The sequence below is a fragment of the Motacilla alba genome, chromosome 18 (assembly GCF_015832195.1).
Source record: "Motacilla alba alba isolate MOTALB_02 chromosome 18, Motacilla_alba_V1.0_pri, whole genome shotgun sequence".
NCBI classification, from domain to species: Eukaryota; Metazoa; Chordata; class Aves; order Passeriformes; family Motacillidae; genus Motacilla; species Motacilla alba.
The window spans coordinates 8,214,904-8,235,768 of record NC_052033.1 but is presented as its reverse complement, the minus strand read 5'-3'; the positions used below and the strand labels follow the sequence as shown (position 1 = coordinate 8,235,768).

The window sequence follows — 20,865 nt, the reverse complement described above, 5'->3', positions numbered from 1 at the left end:
AGCCTGCAGGGGAAGCCTATCATGCTCAGCCATGTACCCAAATTCATGTTTCTGTCTCCATGCTCATTTTTAACACAACTCTCTTCCTTATCCATCCTCTGCCTGTGAGTTTCTTGCTGCAAGTCCTTGCTAAGACACTTAGAGAGGACAGAGCTGAGAGGTGCTCACAGGACCCACTGAGTGGGTTTTCAGTCTTTGGCCACCTCGACATCCCACCACTCTGAGCGATCCCTCTGCCTCTCTCCAAATCAGCCTCCTGGCAGAATACTGCCAGAAACAAGTCTCTAGTCTCAGCTGGGGAATTACAGGCAGTGTTCAAGCCACCCAGAACTAAATTATTCAAAATACACCACTGTTCTGGCTTTGAAACCAGAGCCGCTCCCCAGAAAGAAGCCAGGGTAAATAAAAGCTCCATTACCAGCATCACTGACAGGGAAGGAGATGCAGCACTGAAAGTGAGGGAGATAATTACATGATTAACGAGACAGTATGGGTGGCAGGAGATGCCCTCCATTACGCCACAAGGCCTAATGCAAAGAGACATGTTTATAGACTGAGCCTTCTCCAGCTGTGCTTCTTCCTGTTTTATTATTTATGGCAGTGCATTAAGGCTACTGGAAAGAAGCTGAGGCATTCTAAAAAGTCACAGGTGGGGTTTTTTAGATGAAAATATTCTTTTTAATCTTGATCCAGCACTGACCATGCTGCACATTCCTACATGGGTAGTTGTCTCAGCTGCAGTAACAGGCTGGGCAGGCTGTGACCCAGACAGGTGAGTCACGTATCCAACAGCACCAGCCCAAGCTCTGGTGCTAGCTCTCATTCCTGAGATTGTGGACAAGATGAAGCCAACAACAGACCACCTAGTGATTGGTGTGACCAAACTCACATGAACAGTTAAAATATTCTCTTAAATCCTGAGGCAAGGGGTTTATAACTTTGCAGATCTGCTTGTCAGCACAGGCCCCAACATTCTTAATGTACGAATGCCCGATCTCTTGCTCTCCCTTTTGAATTCCTCCAGTTTTCAGGCCTCCACAATCTCCTGAAGCATTGAGTTCTGCAGTCTAGATAAAATAAACTCCACTTTTCATCTGGATGGTGTAAGGCATTAAATATCAAAAGCTGAAAACAGCAATATCCGTAGTATCATAAGACACGTGATATTCTCATTCACCACCACATAATTATTGTTTAGGTGGTTTTAGACATATCTGACTGGAAAATCTCAATATTCTCTATTAATATTAACTACATCTTGCAGGGCTTCTACATCATGAGGGAACATAATATGTAAGTTACTTCATTCAGATCCAAAATGCAACACACTGTGGATGAGATGCTGCATTGATTTGCATTACATAACTCACCAGAAGACATAAGCATGCACAGTCAATCTCACAACTGTGAGACAGACAGGCTCTAATCACTACTGCTACAAAAAAAGCTAAAAAAAAACCAAAACCAAAGCAAACCAGAAACTGATGCACAACAGTGAGAAGAGCTGTTCGGGGTGGGGGGGCTGTATTTCACACCAAGGTCCTGCAGTTAGATCCCTGCTTACCTCTGGGTCAACTACTCATACATAAGATTTCTGTAAAATTCACTGCTATAGATAATGTCTCCTGTCACAGCTGCATCTATGCTAGTACAGTCTAGCATGTGAGTCTATGAGTCTTCTCATTCAAAACAGGTTTTTAGTCTGATATTATCTGGAAAAAGTTGCATAGGTGATATCAGTGTGAAAGAGTCAGGGGAGTTGAAATGTTTCTGATTTTTTTGTGGACAAAAGCCCAATGAATTATCTCTATCACATGATGATGATGATGCACTTTCTGTCCCAGCAGTAACTCTGGAGAATGTTACACAGCAGCTGCTAAAGTTAGTTTTGAATCAGCAGGTCAAGGTAACTTTCATCCAAAAGGTTTTAAAAAGTCATTACAAATACTGATTTTCTGCAAGTCTGGGAACACTGGAAGAACATCAAGATCTGCTTGCTCCCTTTCTTCCAGTTTTGAATCAGCAGTACAGCCCTTCTAACCATGGCTCCAAAAGTCCTGTGCAATCACAGTGACAGGCACGCACCCTGCTCCCTAAACTGCCCGGCAAGAATTTAATGGGATACAGCAGGTCTTGATGGTCTAACAGCAACCCACAGCAAAGGAACAAATGACTGATATTGAGTAACACCCACTTGAAGGAGGATTGGTCTAATATCAGTCAGAACAGGCCATAGAAAACAGATTATGTCCATCTGATATTATCTGGATGAGAAGACAAACTGGGCACAGATCATAAGCCAAGGTCGCTGGTATGACTGATTTCTGCAGGGCATCTGACATCACCAGGCAACCCAGAGTCTGAGGATTTACTGTGACACAAACTCAGGCTGTCACACATTCAACATGCTGAAATCTGGCTATTTGACAGGTCTCAAAAATAAATCTGAGCCAGAGCGCCACTATCATGTGGCAATGCCACTAATGGGGTCCCATGAGAATTCATTCTTCCTCTTACAGAATTCTCATTAGTGACTTTGGAGCAAACTAAGGAAGTCATACTCACAGATGAGTTAAAGCAGCAACTTACTAAGCGTGAGCAAGGTCTTTTGGTAAATCTGGGTACTTGCAAACAATATATATTACACTAAAAATAAACAGAAAGCCATCTGGACAGGAGCCAGGAATGCCAGCCAGTGTGCAGGGTGGGGAATGCCATCTTCAGCAGCAGCCATTCCTGGCAGGGGAAAAAAAAAACCCTTGCTCATTATAGTGAGTTCTTTCAAGGTAACACTGCCTGTAAAAAAGGAAATGTGACCTGCAGGTTTGTAAATGAGGTGACATTACCTCTTTGGCTCTTTTTACTGGTACAGTCTGACTGGCTGCACTAACAGGCTCAATTCATTACCTTATGAAAGGGAAGGTTAAGCAATGACTTGATCACTGTCAGGAGGAACAGATATTTGGCAGTACAGGAGTGTCCACCAAGACAAGGGTATAATCTACATCTAGGGGCTAGAAGTCAAACTGAACAGCCTTAGATCAGCCTAAGTTGATTATTTTTATTAGTAACAAAAGAAACATCTCACTAACTTCACCAGAAGTTTTACAATTAAATTGCAAGTTCTCCTAGGAGATGAGATATGGTTGAGGTCAAGCAGAAGATCACTCAGAAAACCTTCCTGCCTACATTAGGAGAGACTAGATGTCTCAACAGCTCTCTTCTGATCTGACAGCAAGCTATTAGGGTTCAGAAAAGCTCAAGCCAAACAGAAGAATTTAAAGCTCCAGCTAACAAGTGCCATAGCACACATGTAGCCAAAATGACCCACCTGTACTGGAATTCAAACCACACATCTGGTTTGAGCAACAGCCACAGAGCAAAACTCCTGCTAAATGGACTGGGAAAGGTATTTACCTCCTATTGGTCTTACAATTGGCTTTGCTCCGTCAAAAGCTGAGAAGAAAGCTACCAAAGAAACTCTGCTTTCCAAGTGAAACTGGAGCAGAAGTTTAAGTCAGCCTTGTGAAGAGGAGACAGAGGTATCATATGATTCCTTGGAATGTCTTGTAGGCACTGACATTACACTGCAACGACATAACCATCTCAAAGGTACTGCAGACAGGCTGGTTCCAAATGCAGCCTCGAGCTGGGAGCATTAATTATTCTCTAACTTCTACCATTTAAAAGCTTGAGAGCAAGAAATCCTGACTTGCATCTTTCCAGGGTGATCACAGGAGTTGCAGTTGCAGGAAGGAGCCAGACTGCTGGAAGTTGTAGTGGTTGGAATTGTTTCTTAGGCGATATATCCAAATCGTTCCTGGATGACATCCAGGCATTGAGCTGCAATAGTAATTTCTGCAGTGTTTGCACTTCAGCCATGTCTGCTATGTCAAATGTGCTTTGGTTTAAGGGTAGAAGAGATTTGTCCAAGTGCCAAAGTTGTAAAACCACAAATCAGAAAAATCAAGCTGCATTTTGGATTCCTATATGCTCTTACTGGATACAAGGGACAATGTTTCCAGAGTTCCTCTGCTACAAGTTTTCAAACAGAAAGAAAATGTGTCTGACATTTTAAAGCAAATCATGACTACATAAACTCCACAACAGGAATGCAACTAACTTCAGAGGAAGAAGTGCTGTTTGTGCCAGGTTCCCAGTCCAAGCTTTGCTGGAGCAGAGACTCCTGCCTGCAGGTGACAAGATGCAGGGCTGGCCTGGGGCTAGATGTGCCCTGCCAGGTTCAATGTCTCTGTGGGGCACAAGCACGATGAATGGGGAATCTCTTTTACACACTCACCAGCCTGACAACAAACCACAGCAGGGTTTGAAATCCCACTTTGAGACAGTTATCAGGGGAAAGGGTCCTTCTCAGAGAATTGACAAGTCCTCCCAGAGCCTGGCCCTGCCAGGCTGTGTCAGTGGCTTCTTTTAGCCTCATGAGACAGCAGTGGATGGTCCTTTCACAGCCTCCCACAAAACAGAGAGCTTGTCCTGTCAGTTGAACCTACAGACACTCACAGAGCCCCTCTCCTTGCCCGTCTCTACCTCGTTTCTGTCTTCTTTACTGAGCTGATCAGATTTCCCACAGGCACAGGGAGCACACAGAGCACCTCCAAGCCTATCCACTCCTCCCAAGCTCTAATATTCTGCTTTTATTTGACCAGACTGACTTGAATGCTGTTTAACCATTCAAAGCTGAAGCCTCCCATGGGCACTCACAGGCCAGCAGACCTCCCACTTTGTTTTCTTGCCACACTGCAGCAGAGATCTGCTCCTTCAATACCATGGGGTGATGTCTGCATGCTGCTGGCACTGTGGGAGCTGCAGGGGACCAGGTGCTCAGCAAGCTGGAAAATCTTTGGCAGAGGCTGTGGTCCATATTTCCTGTGTCTGCATCACAAGCACAGGGTTGTGGCTGCATTGAGACCCAGAAACAACAAGGCCTGCGTAATACAATTCATGAGCTGTGTTTCCTGGGGAACACTTAAAACACATTTTGGAGAGCAGAGATGGCTTGACAAAACTGATACAGCCTCCAAGTAGATGATTTAAAAGAAGGAAGTAGAGAAGACACAGGCAACTACCATAATTACAGAGCCAACATAATTAAGAATATTCATGTTACGTTCCTCAGAAATGAGGAAATCCAACCAACCTCCCAAGGAGTCACCTGAGACCTGCAACTGCTGCAAACAAAGGGGAAACAAGCCAGGAGGGAGAGACAGAAAGACCAGACTGAACAGGAAGGTTAGGAAATTGTAATACTCTTCCTGTTCATACATCATGATACATCTCCAGGAAGTAGAGGGAAAAGAAATCTTCTCACCTGCAGGGTAACTAGAGAGACAAATCCACCCAAAACAGTCCCACCAGGCTTCCACTGAGGATTAATTTGCTCATCAGCTGGGGCCAACTTCTAGAAGAGCATCTTCACAGAGCACACTGCAGACTGCTGAGCTTTGGATGGCCACAGAGAAGGGAGTGCAAAGACACAAAAGGAGGACTGTGGAAGGGGCAGGAGGAGAGGGCAGCCCAGACTGGGTGAGGGGAAGCCCATATGAATGGGGAAAGGAAAGCAGGGAGGTGAATGAGCAAGAGGTGATGAATGGTAGGAAGGGCATGGAACTTTTACACAGGGCAGAGAGCAAAGACAGAGCTTGAATGGGGAAGACTGAAAGATGCCGCCTGAATGGAAGGGGAAAGAGGGAGGAGAAATGAGGCAAGAAGAGAGCTGAGCAGCACAAAGTGAAATAGTGCAGACAGAACAGCTTCCCACATGGACTTGACAAGGCCTTAGAGAGACAGACAAGTAGCACAGCATGAACTTTAATCCAGGAGCAGAAAAGCTGCCTCAAGCAGACAGTGCTACCATCGTCTGTCCTTGTATAATCCCTCCACCATTGGGCACCTCCTTTGCTCCCTGCCAACAAATTCTCATGAACCCAGAGCAAATCAAACAGCAGCCACCAAAGGTCAGACTGCCCCCATCAAAGGGAGCTGTAGCAAAACTGAACCAGTGACATGGAAACGGCCGATGGGATAAAGCACCAGGATAATTACGAGCAGCAGTCCAAGAGATGCAAGTGTAACACTGCTCCAAGGGCGGGACAAGATGCAGTTTATATACAGAATATAATGTTTATCAGCAGTGTTATTTGCAGTACTTGTCTCCCACTTACACAGCAAGGATACATTTCTTCAAAACAAAACTTTTCCAAGCAAAGAGATTTCCTGAGATTTCAGTCATGCCAAGACTTTCTTGAGAATTTGCCTTAAATTTGAATACTGATTGTTTGAATACTGATTGTTTAGAAGTTCCGTCAGATTCTAAAAGGCCAAAGCACTGGACATTGCTATTTTCAAAATGCTTCCTTAAAAACTGTCATTTACATTCCTATTCAGAGTGCCCAGATGGTTCAGCTCAAATCAAATTAAATATTTTGCTTGAAAAGAAAAAAGCACTGTTTTCCCTGGCCTTTTGGTGAATTTCAAACAAAACTCTCTGTATTATTATTCAACCACCTCCTCCCTTTGCACAGCTGGGGAAAACAAAGCATTTTAAAAGGGCACATCTTATTACTTGAACCTCACTGGCAGAGCTGAAAACTGGATGCCCTCCTCTCCACTTTGGGTGGCCCATGTCTCTGTTTTCCTCCTCGGTCCATCAGTCACCACTGCGTGAACCTGTGCCGAAGTTATTTTCCCAATGTAAAGCAAAAGACACAGTGACTCAGCTTAAAAGAGATTGCGTAAGTACCTAAATCATAGTATCTCACTTCATATTTGTTAGGAACAATGATTTAAAAGCTAATTCAGTGTCTGAAGCATGTGTTTTGCTTGCTTGTAAATAGACCCCACTAACACATAAGCTAAAATGAGAGGTCATAGAAATGCAGTACAAGGTAGGATACTCCCTGCAAAAACAAACACAATGGAAAGAACCTAAATTTAAATGTAAGACTTGACCCTACTTTGCCTTTTCAACACATCAGGGAAGTCAAACATACAAACTAGCTTTTAAAGGGTTGCTAGAGGAACCATGAGGGGCCTATCTGTGCCCCAACTTGAGACTCTGTTCTGCCCCTTTCTTTTTTGATGTTCCTTGCACCTAACAAACATAACAATATCAATGTGGGTAATTTCAGGCGAAAATGTGAGTGTCCTGGAGTCAGAGCACAAGCACCATCATCTGAGAAAGCACATAAGGATTTCTTTCCCTGCTCCATGTCCTGCCAAAGAAATAAAGGAATTCCTGAGAAATCTGGGCTGGATCATCAATCTCCTTCAGAGAGATCCAAAAAAGTAAGGACAGAGACTTGGGATCTGGCTGTTAGCAATCAGGTCTCTAGGACATAGTACATTTTGAAATGATAACCTGCGCTCTTTACAATTCACAGTGGTATCACTTCATAAAGAGTTCCACTTTTGAACTGGGAAACAGGCAAAGTAATTCACCCAAGTAATTACCAAATTACAAATTACCAAAGTAATTTGCAGAGACAAAGTAACTCACCAAAGGATGCAAGAGGCTTAAAATACTACTGTAGCTGAGATGAGCTGCCTGTGCTCCAGCCACCTCCATGACACACTCCTGTATTGCCACCTAGTAACTAACTAATAAAAATTTTTAATGGCCAAATACTGGAGGGGAGACTTTGAAGGATGGGGTAAGATGGAGTAAAGGTCAAAGCACCTCCATGAAGCACACTAAGCTTGGTGATATCCACACGCAACCAGGAAAGATGTCCAAGAGCAAGAGTCTCTCCTGGAAGCAGCAGGGAGATGAAGACATGGATGTCTATGCAGGCAGACACACAGCAGGGGCAGGGGACAGAAAGGCTGCTCTGCCAAAGCTCACAAGCTTGAACACTGCAGCTTCACAGGCCAGTTGAGCCCATGAAGAACCATTACTGCAAACAGAAGAGTTCTGGGTTTCCATCTGCCAGCCTGGGCACAGGGAGATCATGTTACATGTGGCACTGGGGGGAAGGGAGAGAAAATATGATTCATTCTCAATCCAGTGAGAGGAGCGAGAGCTGTGCAGCTGCTGCAGTGCAAGCAAGTCCTACCAGCACTAGCTATTGCTTTGGGTCAAGAGATCATACCATTTCAGCCTGCTTCCTGACTTCTGCTCCATCCCAGCTGCTTTCCTCTTGCTTTAGTGCCTGCCTGCAGGAACAGCTACCTTTCTGGAAAAAATCCAAACACAAGGAGAAGAGGTTACATGTGCCTGAGGGAAGTGAAAAACACAGGGCAGGTCACTGCTTAGTCTAGAAGCATTCAAACAGAGTCAACACCTACTGACAAAAAATAGATAAATACACACATACACAATACACAGGGGAAGGATTTACTTGCATGGGACAGCCAGACACTCAGGCACGCTTGGAGTACCTGGAATCTGCATCTTTGGGAAGCTGGCAGCTCTTACATCTGAATCAGACAGGGCCAGGGACTTGCAGTGCCTGAGATCTGACAAGTTATCCTACTTCCAGGAAGGGCTGCTGTAGCACCCATGCTGCTAGGGACAAAACAGCCCCTTCTCTCCATCCCACATCCAGCCTGGGGTTCCAGTTCTTTCCTGCTCCCTAAATGACAGTGTCCCGTATCAGACACCAAGGCAGTGCCACTGCCACAGGCTGGTCAATCTTATGCAAATGAAATTAGGGTAATTGGGACAGTTACAATGAGTCCCTGACAATGTTTGCCTTTGTGCACACCAGTGGTAAATATAGACTGAGCTGCTTTCTAAGGATGGGGTGAGGGGAGAGCTGCACCCAGGGACAGCAGCTCAGCTTCTCACAGGGATGATGAGGAAGTAAGCGCTGTTTAAATGCAAGAATGCTTTCAAAAATGTCAACCTGATAGCAAGGAAAGAGGCAGATGCTGCAAATAAAAGTCACTGACTGGAAGTCTCAGAAATACTCAGGAAAGCATAGCCACTGTGGCAGGTCTGTGGAGCTGTCCCCTGCATTCCAACCCTCATTCCACAGACAGAATGCTTCCAGAGCATTCATCCCGCTAAGGATCTCAGCCCACAAGAATCAGAGCTCCCACCAGAACCACAACTGGACATGGCACAAACACCCCAGCCAGAGCAATCGCTGGCAGTCTGCAGGCTGCAGGAGCACAGTGGCTGGTCAGGCTCAGTCACTCCTGCACTGAGAGCTTTACCCCATGAATCTCATAAGCTCTACCTTTGTTGCAGCCCTCCAGGGCCCATTGCAGCAGCAGTGGAAGAAATCTAAACAAAAAGCAATGGCCCCCTGAAATCCTGTCACGCAAACAAGACTCTTCCCACCCATTGCCAACAGGCCTGAATGGAAAGGGACTGAACAGCCCCCACCCACCCCTGCCTGGTGGTCTTTTTGTCTCGTGACCTTCCCCACACAAACACAACCCCACAACAATCAGACAGGCAACATAATGTGCCAGCGCCGGCTTTCCCAGCCCTTCAAGGCAAGCTGGGGAGGGGAGGGGGGAGAGCTGGGGAGAGCTGAAAGGAGCTGGGGATGACTAACAGATAGGATGGGCAAGGAAATTACAAGCAGTGTTTTAATTTCTACTTGTACTGTCCCATGAACCAGGATAAAAATAGTTGTATAATGAAAGAAACAAAAGAAACTTTTCATCTCAAATGGCTTAAAAGGGACATAGGAATACCAACCAGTGAGATTTTCATAGAAAAATAAACAAACAAATCCAACAATGCTTCTAAACACTGTGAACATCTCTTAACATCCCCTTCAAGAAGCCAACAAAATTAAGCCCTTTGGTGCAAACTCTGCTGGTTTTACTTGGCTATCTTTATGATTTATAGTCTGAGATGAATTAGATATAAAGGTTTCCCTCTAGACTAGGAGAAGACGTTTTTACAGCTTCTCTAGCTGTAGAAAGCATCAACACACATGGAAACCCTCCCTGGTGTGATGGCTTCAAAGCACAGAAAGTTTCTGTCAGTCTGTCCTGAACAAGGAAAAAGAGAGTGCTACTGACAGCCAGCAGCAACTGCACCTCCAGGCCCCAGGCTGCCCTTGCAAGGTAACAGATAGCTTTTGCTTACTGCAGGACACATATCACCTTTGGGAAAGAGCAACAAGGGTTTCCAAGGGCTTCCCAGGAGCAGACCAGGAGACCAGCCAGGTAAGGGGAAGCTCTTAACCTTCTGAAATGCCATGGAATACTTCCATGCTTCTTGTGCAGACACAGGAAAAAATACAGAGTCCATGGGAAAGCAAACCTGATAAAACAAAATGAAATAATCTCTCAGAGCCTGGATTCAGCGAGGTTAGCAGGGCCCTCAGCTAGGCTTCAGGGCACTGGAAATGTATACCAAGTACCCTTACAGGGAAAGGAGGCCACACGTTTACCACAAGCTGAGATCTGTGTCCCATGAAATCCTGTCAGCTGAGGCAGTAGCAGAAAGCAAAGCTATGGGAAAGCACTTGTGTGATCTACAGACACATTAACCACCTGGGGACCATGACATGGTAAGAAATGACATCTCAACTCCCCCTGCCAGCACTCCCACTACTCTGTTAGCATTATCACTGCCTTGATTAACGCTCTGTAACCACACAGTGGTCTGCACCTGACCAGGGATGGTGCAGCTGATGTAAACAGACAGAAAGTCTCCTCAAAGGCCATGTGCAGCAGCTGGGCGCAGGAGGCCTCTCCCAAACCCAGACCAGACCATGTCTGGCCTGATGTACTGATCAGAGGTCATGGAGCTGCAATTGACCCTTGCCCATGTCCAGATAGGAACTCAAGTAACTGGAAGAGCAACAGCACCAAGCATGCACAAACTGGCAAACTTCCCACAGCAAGGATACTGTCTCCTGCCAATCCACTCCAGCCTTAATCCTCCATGGAAAGATCCCATCAGCACTGTGCTAAGTAAGAGGCAATCTCTCAGGCCAGATATTAACAATTAACGATAGCAAAGATGACAGAGGAAGGGACAGATGGAGAACAGATATAACCAGTGCTCATCACACTGACTTGGAGGAGCTGGACAGGAGATATAGACAGGATTTTTAGTTTTGGTTAGCCCTCAGTAAAGTACTACACATCAGCATGCTTGGGCCAGCTAGAAAGCAAGCCCATGGCCATCATCCTCTACTCCCAGCATTTCTTTGCTAGAAAATCTCACTGCATAGAAAAATGTTCATTGTAACAAGTAAGGAAATACAACAGACTGGTTGCTTAGCTGAGATTAATTCCTGTCCTATTTTATTGCATTAAAATTTCATTATACCATACCTTAGTCTTATTATGTCAATTAAAATTATATTGCTGTTTTAATTGACCAGTATTGCTTGCTCCAGTTCTCAACTCTAGAGAGTTTGGAGGCAGCTAAAGTAAAAATTATTTCAGAAACTGCTACCTGGTGTCACCAGAAGAAGCAGGTCCTGGCGAGTAGCTTCTCCATTCACTCTTCCCTTCCCAGGCCTTGTGGTCCTGGTCTCAGACAAGCTGAAGTGAGAATCCCTCCTACACCAAGGAAAAGGAACATTCTAGATAACTTTAATCTGCGGTGGCGGGGCTGATGGGGAAGGGGAGAAATTTCTTGAGGTCATTTTCAGCCCTCCACATTTCACTGTTCCTTCCCCCTTGAGCCCCATGAGCTGTGCACAGGGCTGTGAGCTCAGGCAGCACAAGCAACGCCAGCCAGAGCTCAGTGGCACCAGAGCTCAGTGGCACAGAGCCGGTGGGTACACTGACCTGTCCACAGTGCAATGCTGCCTTCTGCAGCCCCAAGGAGTGACTGGTACCCAAAGCTGCCAAATACCTTCAGCTGCCACTGAATTCATGGACTTGAGAAACGACTCGTGAGAATCTTGTTCGGGAGACCAAGCCTCCAGAAGAAAAGCAGCTGAGGTTTGCCTACATACTCGCTGATGTCCTTCAAGGAAACACAGCAGGTCTCTTACCATTTGAAAGATGTGTTTATACTAACCCAGAGCAGGCTGCAGATCCCTGCAATCACAACTAGCCAGTTTCAGAGCCAAGACATCATAACCAGGCACCCCTGCTTGCCTCTGGGGGAGTTTTTCAAATGCCACAATGAGAGAAAGAAATGTCATGGAGGTGCCACCCACAGCCTCAGCCACTCCACACTGATACTTCAGGAACCTGGTTCTATTCCTGCTGCCCACGCAGCAAATCTACCTCTTTCAATGGCCTTCTCAGAAACACAGCAAACCACAGCCATTTCCTCAGGCTGCAAAACTGAGACACTGTTCAGTCTAACCCTGGCACACACCCCTTGAGAACAGACCAGGCAGAGGTGGATGCAGTACCCACAGAGCAGCACATCAGGACAGCAGGGATAGACTTTCCACTGCCAAACTCTGCGGTGCTGAAACCACCAGTATCTGGAGGGGTGGTGGCCGAGGTAGACATAAGTAAAAGATTTTTTGTCTGACATGAAAGATGCTGGCTGGTAGCAAGGCTTGGATCCAGCACTTCACCTTAGAAAATATTAAAATAAATCACAAAAGCCTCAGGGGAAGGGATCATTTGAGCCTGTATATTTCTTTCACCTTGGCACAACTTTATGGTGCATATCATAATATTCTCCCTGAATATTTGTTAATGTACCTTCAGCCCAGGCTTGTGGAAGTGATGAAAAACTGAAATATTTGCCTCACAGTGCTAAAGGGAAAAACAAGAAACACCAATGTTTTCTGAGTGTAACTCTGCAATATCTGAAGGATCATCACCACCTCATGTGTTTGTAAAATGCAATTTATCATACAAATGCTCTGCCGTGGAAAGGGCTTAACAGCTTCCTTTAATGAAACCCTCAGCAAAAGAAATTTAATATTTCAATGCCTGCATACTAAAAGAAACATTGTAAAATTAAAATCAGTGGAAGTCCTTACCCTTCTGAAACCAGCAATGAAATTAGCATGGGGCCCAAAGGAAGCAGGGGAGGCCCCTTCCAAGAGGCCAGGATTTAATTTTATGTTTAAAACCCCCCAGTGGCAGATCTGTACTTATTTTAATGACCCACCAAATCTTTTTAGTCCTCTGTATCCTTCAATGAAAGCCTAATAATGAAAAATTATCTACTAAAACTTGGCTTTTCCTGAAAAATAATATCTGAGCAGATCTCCAAAGACAGCTATTTCTATGGACGCCATGAATTTGACTGCAGTGTTTTGTTTTCAGACATCATTGCATTTCCCACTTTCACAGCTTCCTTGGAATAATATTTGATACAGAAAAAGTTGAAGTGACACTTGCAGACAACAGAACCGCCAGCCCTCAGAAACCACAGAGCCTCTCCATTTGTATTGCTTTTTGTAACAAATACAGCCAGAGCCACAGAATTACAAGAGATTCTCAGGAAACTTTAAAATTCAAGCAAACCATTGCCATGAAACATTAAATGCATTCATTTTATGAGCATCAAATTCCACCTATTAACAGATCAGTCATCCTCTGCAGCTACCAATTTACATACCCAGCCTGTGAGCTGCTGAGGAGCCAGTGGACACAAAACACATGAATGCATTAAATCTGAGAAAGGAAACTAATGTCCATTATACCTCAACTTAATGATCATGCTTTCTTTAGGAGCAGCAGCAGAGCCCATGCATGACAACCACACACCCTGCAAAGGCACCCCAGGTGCCAAGAAGCACTGAACCCTCTGCTGTGAGACTGTAACTGCACTGCACGCATTCACAAATGAATTACACTCAAGCCCTGTACAAAGAGGGAATTCCTTGGAGCTACCTTCTTACCAAGTCACTAAAACCTTTGTTATTGTACATGGACCAAATTCAAAGGCCTGGACCTCCCTGTGGAAGATAGTTTATCTGAATATACATTAAAACCCTGGAACGCTTTGTCAGGCTTTTGCCAAGCCAGGCAGTATTACCAGCTTTAATGTAACAGCACTTTTGATCTTGAAACAGCCAGTTTGTTGCTGGTACATCTATTATTCCTCCTGGAACAGAACCGTGGCCTGATATCACACCTACAATTCACTCTTTGTGCACAGCTATCTAGAAACAGATGTAAGAGAGAGTGTCTCAGCAGCCTGTACCCCCTCCATCACATCTCCAGTGCCCAATCCAGGACCAATTAGAGCTGTGGCAAGGAGAAAGGCTTCTATTTTAAGCTTCTTGAAAAGAGAACTGGGTGCTGCAGGCAGAAGAACAGACATGGGGAAAAGACTCCCCTAAACTGGTTCTCCTTTTTTCAACTGGGCACCACACAGGCAGACAACACCTTGAGGAATTAGGGGCAATCCCACAATCAAATGGATTCAATTCCTTTCTCAGGTTTGTAGCAGGCAGTTCCCCACTGTAACAGATACGATCACTGATCTCCTTATTCCATTTTCCCATCTATGAAACTAAATGAACTGATACTGGAGAATGAGCTTTGAAGTCCTGGAAGAGGAAGGGCTATTGCAGTGCTGAATAAGGCCAATTCCCTACAGCCCACAGCCACTATGGTGATACATGCAAAAAACCCTGAGGTGCAGAAGAATCAGGCTCTGAAGGGAACTAAAAAGCTCAGATAAAAGATGAAAGAAACTGAACATGGAAAGTTAATATTGCTTTGAACATTTGCTGAGCAGAAATCCTTCCCAAAAGTGACAGAACTGCAGTTACCAATCAGGGACTCTGGGTTCAGGCTGTCAGGCAAAGCCCACACCTCCCAAGAGATCTGACTGCAGGGCTTACTCAAAGCCATCTCACAGGCATCAGCTACAGCAGTATCTTAGAAAGGAAGGGCAGGAGCTGTTAGTTGAGCAGCGGGGAAGAAGCAAACACTGCTTATTTGTTCACAGGTCTTGCTACTCGAACTTGTTGTTTCCATCACATGTCACAGTGATAAGAACCTGTTTAAGAAAAAATCAGGAACAAGGGCAAAACCACCCCCCTGCAGCTAATCCAATTAAGACACAGCATAAAGTTGTAGAGGTTAATCAGATCTGAGCCACTGGGTCTCTCTCTGCTGCTGTTTAGTGACATGTCTGGTGAGCAACACTGGCAAGAGGATGCCCAGGCAGAAACACCAATGACCCAGGCAGCCCTAGGAGACAAGGGCTGCTCCTGCTGCTCCTCCCTTTTCTGCTCCATCAGGCAGAAGAGAGTGGAGCACACTGCAGGGCAGCCCCATGGGAGAGCTGCTGGGCTCAGAGCTTGGCAGTCCCCCTCAGCCTTATCAGGTGCCAGGATGCTGTGACCGATGGGCTGCGATAGACACCCCTTGCAGCAAAAGACCAGGGCTGTGCCTACCACGTGCTGCAAGGTGGAAACCAGGGTGTACCAGGGAACCAGGGAAATGTACTCAGCAAGGAAAAGTTCTGTCCATACAAGTGCAGGGAACTCCTCTTACCTTGTGTTTCATTAGCTGTGACTCTGTGTGTAAAAAGAAAGCAACAGGGCAGGTGAGGGCTGTGCCAGTTCAAGGGGCACCAGCACAGAGACCACCTGGACTGTCACAAACAGCCCCTTCAGCACTGGGAGCCAGAAAAAAGCTGAGCTGGGCTTTGCACTGAAGCAGCTCCACCAGTGTTGGTTCAGTGCTGATGTGGGAATGTTGCTCCTGTGGCATCCAAGGTTTCCTGCCTACTGCCTGGCCTGAAGTCCTGACCTAAAGCTACCTTGCAAAACTGGGCACTCTGCTTTCCCCAACCCAAGCCTTCCTGTACAGTCAGATCTGCTCTGCCTCTCTCCCTCTTCCTCCCTGTAGAGTACAAAGAAACCAGTGGCCTCAGCCCTTATTGGTGTGACCAGCATCTGCACCCTGGTAACACCTGGCTATCCCATCACCACACCCCAGGGTGCAGACACTCGGCACGGAAAGACGGACCTGCTCTGGAGAGTGACCTCCCCTATGGCCCATCAGACAGGGCTCAGGCACAGAAGGGCACATTCACTAGGGAAAGGAAATTTTTTCTATATGCATTTCTTCTGGGCAAGGACTACATTTGGACCAGAAATTCATCTTCTGTCCTGGACAATACAGGCCAGCCTTTCAGGAAGACAGGTGGAGCAGGCACTCCAGTGGGATGACAGAACTGTAGTGACAGCTAGAAGGTGATGAAATGTTGGTAAGCACCATTTTGACAGTGATGCCAATCTCTCTGGTTGCCAGAAATATTGTTTCAGGCAAATGATTCCTAATCCAGTGACTTTCATCTTCCCCCCGAAAGAGAACTGGATCTTTTGATACCACTCTGCCCCACAAGACTTTTGTTTGTCTCCTCTGATTAATTGTTCCTCCTTCTTGGTAAATTCTTTAATATGAGGACAGTGACTGCAGCTGTTTTTCAGTTTCTAAAAGGAACTAAAACCTGCATCTCCCAAAATCAGAACTTCTGCCCCTCCTGAAGGAAGTTTTATCCTTCCTTTATAGACATGAAGCTTTATAGCAATAATCCATGAAACCTGTCAGGAGAATAACTACATTTTCATACTCTGGACTCAAAACACAGAACATTTCAGAATATTGCTCAAATGAAATAAAAATAAAAATAGCTTAAATTAAAAATAGCTCCCCCTTTCACTGTCTGCCAGATCTGGGAGGAAGGTGAAAATACACAGGGACTTGATTTGATGTGTGAAAAACAGAATTCTACAGCAGCGAGTATGCGCACACATTTATTTTAGGTTAATAATAGCTCTGCAATAATACTAAGCATTGTGGAGAAAACTAAAGCTGGGATAGACCCATGCTGGCTGGTGCTCTGGTACTGAGTACCATGACAACTTGAACACATCCATCAGAAAGACAATAAATAATTTTTTTAATCTTGTCACATCACAGTTTTCCTGCTTTTAGGATACTTTCTCTTTCAAATTCCAAATACCTGCTCCCATATCAGCAATCATGACAAGTATCTTGGCTAAAATGGTAGATCCTAGGAAAGGATAACAGGAATCAGCAGCTTTGAGCCTAACAACACAGAGTTAAACATCCAGTATTAGGGGCTACTGAGCAATGCAGGAGTGAGGAGACTGAAGGAGGGTTACCTTAGTAATTTGATTAAGGGAGAAGGACAGCCAGTCATTCCCTCTCTGTCGGATGACAGAGGCTGGATCACCTGTACGGTGTTGGTAAGTGCCTTGCCACTGGCGAGGAACACAACACCAGGGCACTCTGAAACATCTCTGCTCTGATGTCAACATCACAGCTGGCACACACAGAGCATCCCCACCACAGGAGACAGGTCCTGAGCAGGGCTGCTAACATCACAAAAACACCTTGGTGTTCTCACTGAGAAAGAGCTCATTCGCCTACATCTGACAGGCAGAGAATGACCTCAGAAAGACTACAGCACTCCCACTGCAGAGAGCATCGCTCCTTGAATGAACTGCAGCACTCAGTGTAATTCAGGCTGGTTTGGGCTACAAGAAACCATCCAATGCAGCTTTGTGTCAAACCTCCACCTGCACATCAGCTACATAATTAATAAGGATGCAAGAGAACTTTATCCCAAGCTGGTGTTCAGAGCCTCAGTGATCAGTAAAGCTTGTTATACTCTGTTCAGCTTTGGAAGTCAGCAAAACAAACATAGTTCCTTGCACTACATGCTTGGTCATTAAACACAGGCTTATAAACCCATAAAGTCACTGTTGCTTGCAAGTGTGGAGTATTTTTGCATGATCTTGTTTGTTTTGCAGTAGGCACAAAAGTTAATTAGTTTTTACAGTTTTATTACTCCACATGGTCAAATAACAGTCTGGAGCTTCCAGGCAGCTAGAACTGCATAAGGCCCAAAAAATTCTTACTGTGCTTTTCAGGACTGTTCACTAGGGTCATAAATCAGCAACTGGCAAATGACTTTCTGTATCTTCTTGGCCACCAGTACCAACACCAAAAGATCCCATAAATCAATGCAGCAATGGCAGCTCTCAGCTCATGGAGCACAGGGGGAATAAAGATGGAAAACACTGTTTCAGATACATTAAAACAATTATTTGGGAGGAATTTTGGCTACCCTGGGACAAGCCATCCAGAGCACTGGTCTTGTTGAAAGGGACTTTGGCTCCTTAAGCCCTAGGAGAAAACACCAGAATATTCAAAGGCACATCCTGCACACAGCACATATGCACAAGACCTGCCCAAACAGTTCCCAGAGCTGGCAAGTCCAAGCGTAATAAAGCAAACACAGCTTAATAAAAATTCTTCAGACACTTTATTTAGGTTGGAAGGAAGTTATTCCTCCAGTCATGGTCTCCAAGCACAGCTCAGAGACCAAGGACAGCAGCAGCAGGACTATCTCCCATGCTCTCCACAGCAGTGTCCCCCAAAAGGGCTGCCTAAATGCACTAATCCATGCAAAAATAAACATTTTCCCAAGACCTAAATATTGTTGTCAGAGGACATATAAAGGAAAAATGTTTGTGCCTTCTCTGTTGACAGGGAGGAGAACAACCCAGAGACAGAAATCCAGTGATACCAGGACTGTGTGCAAAAGCAACTCCTCTATCAGCAACCAAGAAGTAGCTGAAGGAAGAGGCAGTAGTTCAAATGGAAGAAGGAACCACAATAAACACTTTGATTTTCCTCCCCAGGGCAAAAGACAAGGCTAAAAACCAACATCATTCCATGGAGGCCACTGCCTGCCGTGAGAAAAGATGCTCAAGTCCTAATTCCCATTCTTTCTCAGTGTGAGGGCAAACGTGAGAGGAGTGGCAGAAGACAAGCATCTGGCTCTGACTTAGAGCCAAGGGGCAGAACTAAAAACCCGCTTTGGTCTCTAAATTCCTTAGGGCACACCCCATTCTGATACCCACCCCGGCAAAACACAGTTTATGTCAGACACACAAACAATCCAGGACATTTGTCACACTTGTTTTCAAGTGCTTTGCTAAACCAAGTCAGAGCATTCAGGATCAGGTCCTCCAATAGTTTTTGTGACAGTTCCAGTTTTTCACCTTCTATAATACTGATCCTTTCTCTGCAAGAGGCAAACAAGGCTACATCTCACTGGCTGCAGGCTGCCATCAACAAACCCTTTCACTACCATTGTACATCATAAACAAGTATGCTCCACAAACCAGGCACTGCTATTGATCACTGGTACCTATTTGTGAAGGCTCACTGAGGCAGAGATGTTTCCTCAGGGAACACTACCCTGAAGAAAAGCATCAGACCAGAGGTTTGACGATAGTCACAAACAGCTCTGCCTCCAGCTGTCTCATTCATCTTTCCCTCATGGAACCCAGGAAACTCCAGAGTATTTGCTACTTACAAAGTACGTCAAGTATCAAAGAACATGAAGAACAGTTCCTGAGGTAAAATTGATCTTGCTTGTTTAACATCAGTTTCATACATCCTTACTCCTCACCAACAACACAGGGTCACTGCAAATACCTGTTCGTAAGCACCAGGAATGGACATTAAGAACTCATAAATTCTCTGTGTCTTGCTAGTGTGGGGTTTAACTTTTAAAGTTGAAAGAATTCAAGGCCCAAGTGAGACTCAGAGGGATCACAAACATTCAGGACTTTCACTACACTTTTCACCAAGAAATATTGTCTCTAGTGAACAGAATATTCCCTGTGGCACCCTGAGCAGCCAGATTGGGGTTGATGCCACCACTCAAGAGACTGGGAGAGGGAAAGAAGTGCTACAGCTTGAACAGGCAAACATAACAAGGTTTGAATCACACAAAAATCCAGGGCATTCAGAGATCAGCTTTCCTCGGGAGCCTGTATGTACAGTGGTGCAGGAAAACAGCCCATCAGCTGAATCCCATCAACTTTGTCTCATGGTCTGTTACTTAACTGATTTCAGACCAACATATAGTACAACACCTAGTGAGGAGGCAGAAAGAGATCACAGCTTTCTCGGCTGCTGTCAAACTCAAACACTCCCACTGCTGCATTTAATTTGCAAACGTGCCCCAGTACTTTTGCACTTATTGCAAATACCAGAAAGCAATGAGAACATCATACTTCCTACTGCAGAGGAGAAACATTTGTTTTGTCTGGTAGAGAGTAACTTTAAAAGTAGTGTAAATGTTACAGGTGTAAGTGATGATGGTGTAGAAAAGCTCCTCCAAACTGTTTCCACTCACTCTGGAGATGAGATGATCTGTTCCCCTTCTCTGTCATGACAGCGCACAGCCACAGAGCACAATGCACCAGCTGATTTGCAAAACAGCATCAATCCACTCTGTGTTTATGGCTTTTTCTCCCCTTTCTTTCTAAACCACAGGCTTAAACGTTTTTATTGCTTCAGTGATTTTCTATGTGCAAGACAGGATTTGAGAACAATGCATTAGCAAGGATCTATGTGCCTAAATCCCATCCCACACATCCAGCTGAAACAGCAGAGCGGAGATTCCAAAGCCCCTTGCTGCAGCTGGGATCAGGAAGCAGCAGAGACACACGGCTCTGGACACAGCTCAACGTCCCTCTCGGACACTGCACTCCAACATGCAGGTTTCTAGGCTCAGACGTGGAAGGTACACAAATGTGTAATGAGTAGGAAGCCTCCTGAGGCTTTTTACAAATCTAGAGACATCAAGCTGCCAGTAACTCGTAAGCTGTGTAAGACTGACTCAGCCTCCATGTGTTTTTTGGGGTGTTTGTTATGAGTCCTTGAAACATTTCAGGAGATGCCTGCTTTTACTGGCACAAGCTTAAGAGTGCTGTGTTTGCTATGCTGCCAATATCTGGTTCATACTGATGGCTTCTACTTCCAACTTTTTGCACTAGTCAAAGTCAACAGTCAGTGTACAGGCTGGTGGGATTGGAGAGAGGAGTGCCCAAATAGCCAGGGAGAGGAGAAATGGGATAGCTGATCACAAACTTTTCAAGCTGTAGGGAAGGTGTAAAATAAAGAGATCCACATTCAGCGTAAGGGGTGGCTGGTGCTCCG

General features: G+C 45.2%; 1 protein-coding gene across 5 annotated transcripts in view; it reads right to left on the bottom strand.

The window, feature by feature from the left end:
• The window catches only part of RHBDL3 (rhomboid like 3), a 62,267-nt gene that overhangs the window by 31,548 nt on the left and 9,854 nt on the right, over positions 1-20,865 (bottom strand). Inside the window, exons 3-4 of one of the 5 annotated variants that reach the window (XM_038157382.1) lie at positions 11,390-11,496; positions 8,109-8,192 (exon numbers count right to left, since the gene is read on the bottom strand). The exons of 3 other annotated variants lie outside the window; for them this stretch is intronic. In XM_038157382.1, coding sequence (XP_038013310.1) covers positions 8,109-8,111 — 3 coding nt within the window. In that variant the 5' untranslated portion in view covers positions 8,112-8,192; positions 11,390-11,496. The remainder of the gene's footprint in view (positions 1-8,108; positions 8,193-11,389; positions 11,497-20,865) is intronic. One more of the 5 variants, XM_038157377.1, reaches the window with a different exon arrangement.